General features: G+C 41.5%; 1 protein-coding gene across 8 annotated transcripts in view; it reads right to left on the reverse strand.

Annotated features, from left to right (window-relative positions):
* The window catches only part of inpp4b (inositol polyphosphate-4-phosphatase type II B), a 538,055-nt gene that overhangs the window by 232,138 nt on the left and 292,867 nt on the right, over positions 1-13,050 (reverse strand). For all 8 annotated transcript variants that reach the window (XM_060926513.1, XM_060926515.1, XM_060926511.1 and 5 more), the window contains one exon: positions 12,484-12,631. In XM_060926513.1, the coding sequence (XP_060782496.1) occupies positions 12,484-12,631 (148 nt within the window). The remainder of the gene's footprint in view (positions 1-12,483; positions 12,632-13,050) is intronic.

Consider the following 13,050-nt stretch of genomic DNA (forward strand, 5'->3'; position numbering starts at 1 on the left):
AGTTGGGACAAAGTACAAATTGTAAATAAAAACGGAATGCAATGATGTGGAAGTTTCAAAATTCCACATTTTATTCAGAATAGAACATAGATGACATATCAAATGTTTAAACTGAGAAAATGTATCATTTAAAGAGAAAAATTAGGTGATTTTAAATTTCATGACAACAACACATCTCAAAAAAGTTGGGACAAGGCCATGTTTACCACTGTGAGACATCCCCTTTTCTCTTTACAACAGTCTGTAAACGTCTGGGGACTGAGGAGACAAGTTGCTCAAGTTTAGGGATAGGAATGTTAACCCATTCTTGTCTAATGTAGGATTCTAGTTGCCCAACTGTCTTAGGTCTTTTTTGTCGTATCTTCCGTTTTATGATGCGCCAAATGTTTTCTATGGGTGAAAGATCTGGACTGCAGGCTGGCCAGTTCAGTACCCGGACCCTTCTTCTACGCAGCCATGATGCTGTAATTGATGCAGTATGTGGTTTGGCATTGTCATGTTGGAAAATGCAAGGTCTTCCCTGAAAGAGATGTCGTCTGGATGGGAGCATATGTTGCTCTAGAACCTGGATATACCTTTCAGCATTGATGGTGTCTTTCCAGATGTGTAAGCTGCCCATGCCACACACACTAATGCAACCCCATACCATCAGAGATGCAGGCTTCTGAACTGAGCGCCGATAACAACTTGGGTCGTCCTTCTCCTCTTTAGTCCGAATGACACGGCGTCCCTGATTTCCATAAAGAACTTCAAATTTTGATTCGTCTGACCACAGAACAGTTTTCCACTTTGCCACAGTCCATTTTAAATGAGCCTTGGCCCAGAGAAGACGTCTGCGCTTCTGGATCATGTTTAGATACGGCTTCTTCTTTGAACTATAGAGTTTTAGCTGGCAACGGCGGATGGCACGGTGAATTGTGTTCACAGATAATGTTCTCTGGAAATATTCCTGAGTCCATTTTGTGATTTCCAATACAGAAGCATGCCTGTATGTGATGCAGTGCCGTCTAAGGGCCCGAAGATCACGGGCACCCAGTATGGTTTTCTGGCCTTGACCCTTACACACAGAGATTCTTCCAGATTCTCTGAATCTTTTGATGATATTATGCACTGTAGATGATATGTTCAAACTCTGCAATTTTACACTGTCGAACTCCTTTCTGATATTGCTCCACTATTTGTCGGTGCAGAATTAGGGGGATTGGTGATCCTCTTCCCATCTTTACTTCTGAGAGCTGCTGCCACTCCAAGATGCTCTTTTTATACCCAGTCATGTTAATGACCTATTGCCAACTGACCTAATGAGTTGCAATTTGGTCCTCCAGCTGTTCCTTTTTTGTACCTTTAACTTTTCCAGCCTCTTATTGCCCCTGTCCCAACTTTTTTGAGATGTGTTGCTGTCATGAAATTTCAAATGAGCCAATATTTGGCATGAAACTTCAAAATGTCTCACTTTCGACATCTGATATGTTGTCTATGTTCTATTGTGAATACAATATCAGTTTTTGAGATTTGTAAATTATTGTATTCCGTTTTTATTTACAATTTGTACTTTGTCCCAACTTTTTTGGAATCGGGGTTGTAGAACTCTACTGAGATTCATTAACTAGCATAAAACTCATCAGCAAGGTCTATAGGTACGAGAGCATTCATCTGGATCCGCTGAAGGTAGCTGGTAAGTTCGAGCTAATTTATGATCCGTCCCTGGTATCAGTTTGTCTCTAATGTTTCCAACGCTTGTCAATTTATCCAAACTGCTTCACACTCTTTTAGACTCCAATCGGCTTAAGTTTACGACACAGTCACTGCCTTTCACAGAATTAAATCAGGTACAAATGAGTGAATATTGGACGATCAATGAAAAGTCACAGGACCGGACAAAAGGAGTAGACGCTGTACAAAAAGATGAAATCTGAGAATGAACCACTAATTGGGGAATCGGAACACAAGAGACAGGCCGGAGAGAGAAGACTAATAAGCACATGGGAACTGTTGCTTAGCAAAAGGTCAGACATGGGAGATGTGGTTGAGGAATGTGTGTGCTAATGATCCAGCGTTTAAAGATAGTAAAGTGAGTGCATACGTATCAGCTCCTACTGGCTAGTCTTGAAAGAGCTGCACTGTATTTGCTGTAAATGTGGAGAGAGAGAGAAAGTGATGAAGACCGATAGAGGCAGGCAGAGACAAAGATAGATGAATAGCTAGAGAGAGAGAGAAAGTGAGGCAGAGATAGACAGCTAGAGATGGACAAAGAGAGAGAGTGAGGCAGATAGAGGCAGGCAGAGACAGACAAAGATATATGAATAGCTAGAGAGAGAGAGATGGAGACAGAGACATAGGTAGACAGATGGGGGAGAGAGTGAGAGGCAGACAGATGAGACAGACAAAGAGAGATGAATAGCTAGAGAGAGAGAGAGAGAGAGAAAGTGAGGCAGACAGATAGAGGCAGGCAGAGACAGACAAAGATAGATGAATAGCTAGAGAGAAAGATGGAGACAGGGAAACAAAAAGAGAAAGAGAAAGTGAGTCCAACAGATTGAGACAGACAGAGACAGACAAAGAGATGAATAGCTAGAGAGAGAGAGGCAGACAGACAGACAAAGTGAGGTAGAGATAGACAGCTAGAGATGGACAGAGAGAGAGAAAGTGATGCAGACAAATAGAGGCAGGCAGAGACAGACAAAGATAGATGAATAGCTAGAGAGAGAGATGGAGACAGAGACATAGGTAGATATAGAGAGAGAAAGTGAGGCAGACAGATCGAGACAGACAAAGAGAGATGAATAGCCAGAGAGAAAGAGAGAGAGAAAGTGAGGCAGAGATAGACAGCTAGAGATGGACACAAAGAGAGAAAGTGAGGCAGACAGATAGAGGCAGGCAGAGACAAAGATAGATGAATAGCTAGAGAGAAAGATGAGACAGAGAAACAAAAAGAGAAAGAGAAAGTGAGTCAGACAGATTGAGACAGACAGAGATGAATAGCTAGAGAAAGAGAGAGGCAGACAGACAGACAAAATGAGGTAGAGATAGACAGCTAGAGATGAACAGAGAGAAAGTGAGGCAGACAAATAGAGGCAGGCAGAGACAGACAAAGCTAGAGAGAATAGCTAGAGAGAGAGAGATGGAGACAGAGACATAGATAGACAGAGAGAAAGAGAGAGAAAGGCAGACAGACAGACAAAGTGAGGTAGAGATAGACAGCTAGAGATGGACAGAGAGAGAGAGAAAGTGAGGCAGACAAATAGAGGCAGACAGAGACAGACAAAGATAGATGAATAGCTAGAGAGAGATGTAGACAGAGAGAGAGAAAGAGAGAGAGAGAGAAAGTGAGGCAGACAGATTGAGACAGACAAAGAGAGATGAATAGCCAGAGAGAGAGAGAGAGAGAGAGAGATAGTGAGGCAGAGATAGACAGCTAGAGATGGGCACAGAGAGAGAAAGTGAGGCAGACAGATAGAGGCAGGCAGAGACAGACAAAGCTAGAGAGAATAGCTAGAGAGAAAGATGGAGACAGAGAAAGAAAAAGAGAACGAGAAAGTGAGTCAGACAGATTGAGACAGACAGCGACAGACAGATGAATAACTAGAGAGAGAGAAGCAGACAGACGGACAAAATGAGGTAAAGATAGACACCTAGAGATGAACAGAAAGAAAGTGAGGCAGACAAATAGAGGCAGGCAGAGACAGACAAAGCTAGAGAGAATAGCTAGAGAGAGAGATGGAGAAAGAGACATAGGTAGACAGAGAAAGAGAGAGAGAGGCAGGCAGAGACAGACAAAGATAGATGAATAGCTAGACAGAGAGAGATGGAGACATAGGTAGACAGACAGAGATAAATGGATAGAGAGAGAGAGAAAGTGTGGAAGACAGATAGGAACAGACAGAGACAGACAAAGACAGATGAAGAGATGGAGACAGACAGAGAGGCAGACATAGACAGCTAGAGATGGAAAGAGATAGACGGATAGTTAGAGAGAGGCCTTATGACACTTTATAAAATAAACATCCAGTGCTGAGCTGGGACTCCTCTCAACCACAACCACTTCTACATGTTCATAAAAGAGCATTAGACCTAATTCACAGTATGCGGAGTTACAGTTGCTCTTAACTCGCCCCTACTTTCACACTGGTGCTTCTGCTGCATACTTTACCACTGAAATATCACCTGTGGCAACTCTCACCATTTAATAATTCATTAAAATAGATCAATCCCAGGCTTCAGTAAGAGAAAAAAAATCTGAAAAAAAAAAAATTGCTGTGCACGATTCCAGGAACGTCTCCACAATACAGCACGCAATATTGTTTTTGATCACAGTCCTCCTTAACCTTCATCCTACCAAGTGGGGTCCATCTGGACCCCGCACCTACAAACCCGATTCCAAAAAAGTTGGGACAAAGTACAAATTGTAAATAAAAACGGAATGCAATGATGTGGAAGTTTCAAAATTCCATATTTTATTCAGAATAGAACATAGATGACATATCAAATGTTTAAACTGAGAAAATGTATCATTTAAAGAGAAAAATTAGGTGATTTTAAATTTCATGACAACAACAGATCTCAAAAAAGTTGGGACAAGGCTATGTTTACCACTGTGAGATATCCCCTTTTCTCTTTACAACAGTCTGTAAACATCTGGGGACTGAGGAGACAAGTTGCTCAAGTTTAGGGATAGGAATGTTAACCCATTCTTGTCTAATGTAGGATTCTAGTTGCTCAACTGTCTTAGGTCTTTTTTGTCGTATCTTCCGTTTTATGATGCGCCAAATGTTTTCTATGGGTGAAAGATCTGGACTGCAGGCTGGCCAGTTCAGTACCCGGACCCTTCTTCTACGCAGCCATGATGCTGTAATTGATGCAGTATGTGGTTTGGCATTGTCATGTTGGAAAATGCAAGGTCTTCCCTGAAAGAGACGTCGTCTGGATGGGAGCACATGTTGCTCTAGAACCTGGATATACCTTTCAGCATTGATGGTGTCTTTCCAGATGTGTAAGCTGCCCATGCCACACGCACTAATGCAACCCCATACCATCAGAGATGCAGGCTTCTGAACTGAGCGCCGATAACAACTTGGGTCGTCCTTCTCCTCTTTAGTCCGAATGACACGACGTCCCTGATTTCCATAAAGAACTTCAAATTTTGATTCATCTGACCACAGAACAGTTTTCCACTTTGCCACAGTCCATTTTAAATGAGCCTTGGCCCAGAGAAGACGTCTGCGCTTCTGGATCATGTTTAGATACGGCTTCTTCTTTGAACTATAGAGTTTTAGCTGGCAACGGCGGATGGCACGGTGAATTGTGTTCACAGATAATGTTCTCTGGAAATATTCCTGAGCCCATTTTGTGATTTCCAATACAGAAGCATGCCTGTATGTGATGCAGTGCCGTCTAAGGGCCCGAAGATCACAGGCACCCAGTATGGTTTTCCGGCCTTGACCCTTACGCACAGAGATTCTTCCAGATTCTCTGAATCTTTTGATGATATTATGCACTGTAGATGATGATATGTTCAAACTCTTTGCAATTTTACACTGTCGAACTCCTTTCTGATATTGCTCCACTATTTGTCGGCGCAGAATTAGGGGGATTGGTGATCCTCTTCCCATCTTTACTTCTGAGAGCCGCTGCCACTCCAAGATGCTCTTTTTATACCCAGTCATGTTAATGACCTATTGCCAATTGACCTAATGAGTTGCAATTTGGTCCTCCAGCTGTTCCTTTTTTGTACCTTTAACTTTTCCAGCCTCTTATTGCCCCTGTCCCAACTTTTTTGAGATGTGTTGCTGTCATGAAATTTCAAATGAGCCAATATTTGGCATGAAATTTCAAAATGTCTCACTTTCGACATTTGATATATTGTCTATGTTCTATTGTGAATACAATATCAGTTTTTGAGATTTGTAAATTATTGCATTCCGTTTTTATTTACAATTTGTACTTCGTCCCAACTTTTTTGGAATCGGGGTTGTATATGTTTGTTTGCCATTTTAAAAATGTGTGACATACTGCCTCACCGTTTTATGAATTTGTCGGAATTTATGTCTTAATTAAAACACTAAAGCACCGGAAGATCAGCTTTTTGCATTGTGAAGGTATAATTAATTTGTTACTGGGGTCCAACCGGACCCCAGAGTAAAGTTTATCTGTCTTTCATTTTATAATTGAATAGCACACTGAAAGTTAACTTCTTTTATTTCTTTTATGTTCTATAATGAAACTACCAAGGCATTCCTTCTTGGGGTCCGTGTGGACCCCACTGCTGCAATAAGCACAGGCTGCAAAACAAAAGCCCTAAATTATTTTACAATTACTTTTTTGTTTTAAATTCTGTAAGAAAAGACCTAAGTTGTAATCCAGAATGTTTTACAGCTGCATGAGCTGCAAAAATCATGTATATAATGCCAATTTTTTTTGTGGCGCTATAATTTGCTACATGTATGCTAGTTATTGCAATATTATTGCAATGTTATTGCATTTATAATACATCATTGATATTCAGCCATAGTGGATTTTGTTTTTCAATAAAGTTATGTCTGTTTGCTGCATTGAATTGGTTCTTACTGCATTGATTTCAAGGTATTCCCTCCTGGGGTCCATACGGACCCTGACTGGTAGTTTGTGTATGTAAAATTGGCTGGTAGGATGAAGGTTAAGTGTGTTCTTTATGCCTTGGGCCCTTTAGTGTATTGCTGTTATTAATACAAGATGTTCTGAACAAAACTTATCTGGTGATTTTGTCTTTATAAGCTTTAATTTTAAAGAAAAGTATTGGGGTCCAAACGGACCCCACATGGTAAGATTAAGGTGTAAAATAGCATGGTAGGATGAGGGTTAATTTGGTCACCTGCCAATGATGGCACTCCAGCGACCAAGTAGAGAGGATGAAGGATGAAGGCTGATACGCGCTTCCTTCCTCCGAGACATGTGAAGCCGCCTAACTGCATCTTTTCAAACTGCAGCAGAACACAATCCAAGGAAAGCGCTATCCGCCCTCTTCCACATACTGTACATGAGCTCACAGGTATCCACGATCACCTCGTGTCGCTGTGATCAACAGGAGAAAGGAACAGTATCCAATCCCTCCCAGTCAGAGAGCTCAGACAGCTTTTCTTTCTCCCCTGGCTCCGTGTCCAGTCATATTTTTTCATAGCAAGTTTTTTTTTTTTTCTCTAGTTTTGACAAGTCGGAATATTTATTAAGGTGCTGCTGAGTGGCTAAAAGATGCAATATTGATTGGGCACAGGAATGTGGAGGAGGAATGTACGGTAGCTCCTTGATATAAATCATATATCAAGATTATTATTTTAAGGTGCCAGGATTTGGATCTGTACTTTTAGGCTTCTGTTGGAAAACAACTTTTTGGATTGGAAAGTAGCTCCAAGCACGAGTCTAATAAATTATTGGTCAGATCTGGCCTTTTTCATCAGAAGGCAGATGTAGTATGTTTGTCTTCGGAAGCACACAATTGAAACCGGATATCATGGAAAACCGTCTTCTCGTTTACTCACAAGGGGCATTGTTTTGGTGAATTCTGCCCTGGAATGAAAGAAAATGTTCCTTTTCTTTCTAACTGGTGCTAATTTTGCGCTTGTTGTAATCATTTGAATGTTGAATGACGAAATCTGCCCATTTACAGTGTCTTGCAAAAGTATTCATCCCCCTTGATGCTTGTCCTGTTTTGTTGCACTGCAAGCTGGAATTAAAATGGATTTTTGGAGGGTTAGCACCATTTGATTTGCACACCCTGCCTACCGTACAACTTGAGGTGGAATTTTTTTTTTTTAATTGTGACATAAACAATAATTAAGTTGAAAAAACAGAAATCTGGAGTGTGCGTAGGTATTCACCCCTTTCATAAGAGCTGGTCCAACCAATTCACTTCACAAGTCACATTATTAGTTGATTAAGATCCACCTGTGTACAATCAAAGTGTCACATGATCTGTCACATGATGTCTGTATAAATCAACCTGTTCTGGAAGGACCCTGACTCTGCTACACTACTAAGCAAGCAACATGAAAACCAAGGAGCCTCCAAACAGGCCAGAGACAAACTTGTGGAGAAGTATAGATCAGGGTTGGGTTATAAAAACATATCCCAAACTTTGAATATCCCAGGGAGCACCATTAAATCCATTATAGCAAAATGGAAAGAATATGGCACCACTACAAACCTGACGAGAAGGCCGCCCACCAAAACTCACAGACCGGGCAAGGAGGGCATTAATCAGAGACGCAACAAAGACACCAAAGATAACACTGAAGGAGCTGCAAAGATCCACAGCGGAGATGGGAGGATCTATCCATAGGGTCACTTTAAGCCGTACACTCCACAGAACGGGGCTTTATGGAAGAGTGGCCAGAAAAAAAAGCCATTGCTTAAAGAAAATACGTTTGGAGTTTGCCCAACAGCATGTGGCAGACTCCCCAAACATGTAGAAGAAGATTCTCTGGTCAAATGAGACTAAAATTGATCTTTTTGGCCATCATGGGAAATGCCATGTGCAGTGCAAACCCAACATCCTGAGAACACCATTCCTACAGTAAAGCCTAGGTCACAACCGGACGTACGATTTTTTGGCCGTGCGATTTTTGGCGTTTCCCAAATCGCTGCGTTTTTTTTGTTCGTGGAGAAAGACACACGTTGGCCGTAAGTTTGTCTTGCAACCTGAAAAAAACGTAAGCGCCCGTAGAGTTTGTTTGACATGACAAAGAACCTCTGCGGCCGGTCTGCGGCCAGTCTATGGCTCGAAAACCAGCACGTCACATGCGCGCCCTCCGTGCGTTTTTTGCACGTAGACCGGCCGTAGGGGCACGTACGGCCGGTTGTGACCGAGGCATAAAGCATGGTGGTAGCAGCATCATACTGTGGGGATTTTTTCATGTGCAAGGACAGGAAAGCTGGTCAGGACTGAAGGAAAGATGGATAGCACGGAATACAGGGCAATTCTGGAGGAAAACCTACAACCTTTAAAGTTGTAATGGTGCTAATCCACCAAAAATCCATTTTAATTCAAGCTTGTAATGCGACAAAACAGGACAAACACCAAGGGGGATGAATTGAATACTTTTGCAAGATCTGATCTTTGTCCCACCCTGCTCTGATTTTCACTTCAAGGTGCCATAGAACCGAGTACACTTTTAAAGTCATGATCTCCTCAAACAAAGCAGGGAAGAAGGGAGAGAGAGAGAGAGAGAGAGAGAGAGAGAGAGAGAGAATGGAAAGACTGTTGGAGGCTCTGGGTGTCTGGTGGACAGACGTGCTCTTTGAAGTGTTAAACAGGCTTGAATAATTTAGTGTGGGCTAAGTATAGCTCTTAAACATCCATTTCCATCCTTGCAGCAGCCTCCCTGCAGGAAGTGCATGCCACATCACTCTGTCAATGCCTCATTTATTTTCTCTCTTGTCTTCTGCCTTTCTCTTTATCCTCTGCAGATCTTCAGTATTCTCTCTGTGTTTTTCTCCACTGGATTCTTGCTACCTGGACTTCTTCTTTCTGTCTGCCCACCACTTTGCTGGCTGGTCTGGTGGATATCTGCATTTATTCAATCCACATTCACTGGATATGAGCAATCGCACACTCTGATTGGCTACTCTACTACGAGGATATCAGCTCATATACATAGTTTGCACATGACGTCACAGAGTCGGGGATTCCCTAGTGGCGGCCATCTTGTGGGTCAAGCTTACCGTACGGGTCACTGAGCACACATTGTAACGCGCGAGTACAAAGTCTTCAAAAGAACCCAAGCAGGCTATTTAAAGCTAGCAATGGTGCACACCTGTTGTATTCACGGCTGTCGTAATAGGTCAGATGATGACGTCAAGCGGAGCTTTTATGGAATTCCCACTGTACGGGAGCACGAAGGCGAGCAAACAAAGAAACTCAGCATACAAAGGAGAAATCTATGGCTTGCAAGAATCAACCACAAGGATTATCAGCCTTCCAAACACAGCAAAGTCTGCTCCGATCATTTTATAAGTGGTAAGTTGTTTAAATAAACAATCAATTGTGTTCAAGTTTGTTTTTGGAAACCAAAACATCATGTAAACAATCTCTGGAGAATGCCTAACTGGAACCGCTGAGTGTACGTTTACATTGTAATGTACACTTAATATCGCTCGTTTGTCACGTTTCTATTTGACACTTGTCACTTCACTCACGCAAGGGTCATTTTTGAAAAACATTTTAGGTCTATTCTGTATGATTTGATTTGTGTTTAATCAACCAGGGATGCAAACAGCGCGCCTTTTGGCGGATGACGCCTTTTTCACGGCTGAATCGCGCAGATCCGATTTTTTTTGGGGGGGGCGTTGGAGTGTCTGATTATAATTTCAAAGTAAATTCTGTATTAAAATTACTAAATAAGCAAATCCGTTAAATCCGTTAGAAAATCCGTTAGAAAAAAACAGTTTGAATCAGAAAGTTGCTCACATTTGCGCAGCTTCGCGCAAATGTGCGCAGCTTTCCGATTCAAACTATTTTTTTCTCATCCTTATACTTCCTATGTTTCATGGACTGTAACGGATTTGCTTATTTAGTAATTTTAATACAGAATTTACTTTGAAATTATAATCAGACACTCCAACGCCCCCCCTAAAAAAAAAAAAAAAAATCGGATCTGTGCGATTCAGCCGTGAAAAAGGCGGCATCCGCCAAAAGGCGCGCTGTGAATATATAAAGTTGTATATATCAGACAGCCTTTAAAGTTTGATGAAGTCAGTTTCAGGCTTTGGAGCAGGCTTTGGCAGTTTCAGGCTTTGGCAGCCCTGCATAATCACTTGAAAATGCATCTTTGTCCACTTCGTAGGGGTCAATTCCCCCAATCAAGGCCAGTTTGGCTGCATACCGTTGTCGTGAGATGTCGTCTAATGTATCTATATACTTCTGTTTGCTTGATTTTGCCGACATTGATCTTTATTTTAGAAAACTCACTATATAACTTCATAAATTTGTCCGAGATAACGTAGCCGGTAATGGCGATGGTCCGTTTTGTTTGACCCACAAGATGGCGGCTGGAGGGCTTTCCCTGGAATGCCGTGATGTCAGTGAAAACTATGTATACCGTGAGTAGAGAAAAACAAAATGGCAGCATGCACTGAGTTACTTATCGCTTTATCAAGTATTTAAAAGAAACAGAAATAGCTAAATAAAAGAACATAGTCCCCCCCCCCCAATTTCACACTCCAGCCCAGTTGGTGGCAGTAATGCACCTTTAAGTTGGTTTGCCAACCACCAAACAAAAAGAAAAGAAAATGGCGGCACGTGTTACTGAACCAGCCGAGGATGAAATAAAAAGTCTACTTGAAAAAAAAAAACCCAAAATAAAAAAAATAATAATAAAATTATTTGATGGTAAGAATGTAGCTTTTTTATTTTTCAAGAATTATTATTAGTGCATTTTTCACAAATTGCTATTGTCATTTCGCCGGTTTGTTTACATTAAAATTTGTTGAATTTTTTTTTTTTAGACTGGTTCAAAAGCTCAAACAAGTTTGAAAATTACGGAACTGAAATGTCCAAGGAAGAATTAAATAAATGTCTAAAGCTATTCTCTACCTCGGCACGACAGCGAGACGACACTTGCTACAAAAAACAGCACTAAAGTCAATTCGTGCAGTCAGATAGGTTTTTAAGAAGTCCGCCTAAGCGGAAATGATTTTGTTGGGTGTTTTGTATAAAGTTTTTATTTATCGAATTTGCAGAAAATAAAAATAAAAATGCTCTCTTTCTCAAAATCCAGTGAATATGGATAGAATAAAACAGTTATTCCAGTCAAGCTTGTTGTATATGGCTTATAGCCAACTCGGTGCTATGCGCCTCATATCCGACTTGATTTTGTGGAATAACTTAGGTGGTGTTTACATTAGACCGTATCCGTATCGTTTTCGTTGCGGATGCACTGTCCGTGCACATTAAAACGCCGGGAAACGACTCCACAGGCGGAACAATTTGAATCCGCCAGGGCCCACGTATTCAACCCAGTACGTATCTGATCCGGTGCTGTGTAAACATTGAGGAACGAGGATACGCAGTGCTGAGCTCTAGCTGACGTCGTCATTGGACAACGTCACTGTGACATCCACCTTCCTGATTCGCTGGCGTTGGTCATGCCACGTTGTTTTATAATCCAATGTTACGTTTAGTAACAATTGGACCCCGTCGTCCGTCCATGAAAAAATGGTCTTTAGGCTTGCCATCCTTCCATTTGCAAGTGGTGAGTGACTTGTGCATGCCCGATATGCACTGGGATCATGTGACGTGCCGTCTAATTAGTCATGTGATTAGCGTATCCGTGTATTGGCGTTGCTGTGTGCACGGGGAACGGTTTTGTTGCGGGCACAGAAATTTTGTGTGTGTACGCGAATCGTTTTAAAAACGTTAATCTGATGATCCGCTGATTCGAAATAATGTAAACAGGGCCTTAAATGTGAGAGTGTTCTCCAGTGCGGTGTTGCACTCGCTGGATGATGATGTACCTGTATCTGTCCTCCTGGATGTAGAGCCTGAGGAGCTGGATGGGAATACTGAAGGACAAAGTGCACTCAGCCATCTGCTCCCTCACCAGCATCCACTTGCTGTCAGTCGTCTGAAACCTGTACACTTTACACACCGGGTTCTTAAACACTGCAACAGGGAAACAGAGCAGGTTATAGAAGACTTTTTAAGGACATCGTGTGCTGTAAATCATTATTCTTTGCTAAGAATTCAAGCAGTGAATGACAGTATACAGAATTCGGTGCAAACATAGAGCTGTAATGTTTACACAAACTACTTTCCTATAGTTACTTTTCTATAGTTCATGCATGTGTTTATAGAAACGTCCTCCAAATTAGCCTACTTGCTAACGTCTCATGTTCAAACTCCATCCAGCTTTGTGACTATCGGCACAATATATTTTAAAAAAACCTCACCAAAACAAAGCATTGTGATACGCTATGATATATTTTGCATTGCATAGCAAAAAATAGCCATGTTAAATTCTCAATTCTGATTGGTCAAAAGATCTTGATGAATGCTAAAGTGCTCATACGTATCAAATACAT

The sequence above is a fragment of the Neoarius graeffei genome, chromosome 7 (assembly GCF_027579695.1).
Source record: "Neoarius graeffei isolate fNeoGra1 chromosome 7, fNeoGra1.pri, whole genome shotgun sequence".
In the NCBI taxonomy this organism is placed as follows: Eukaryota; Metazoa; Chordata; class Actinopteri; order Siluriformes; family Ariidae; genus Neoarius; species Neoarius graeffei.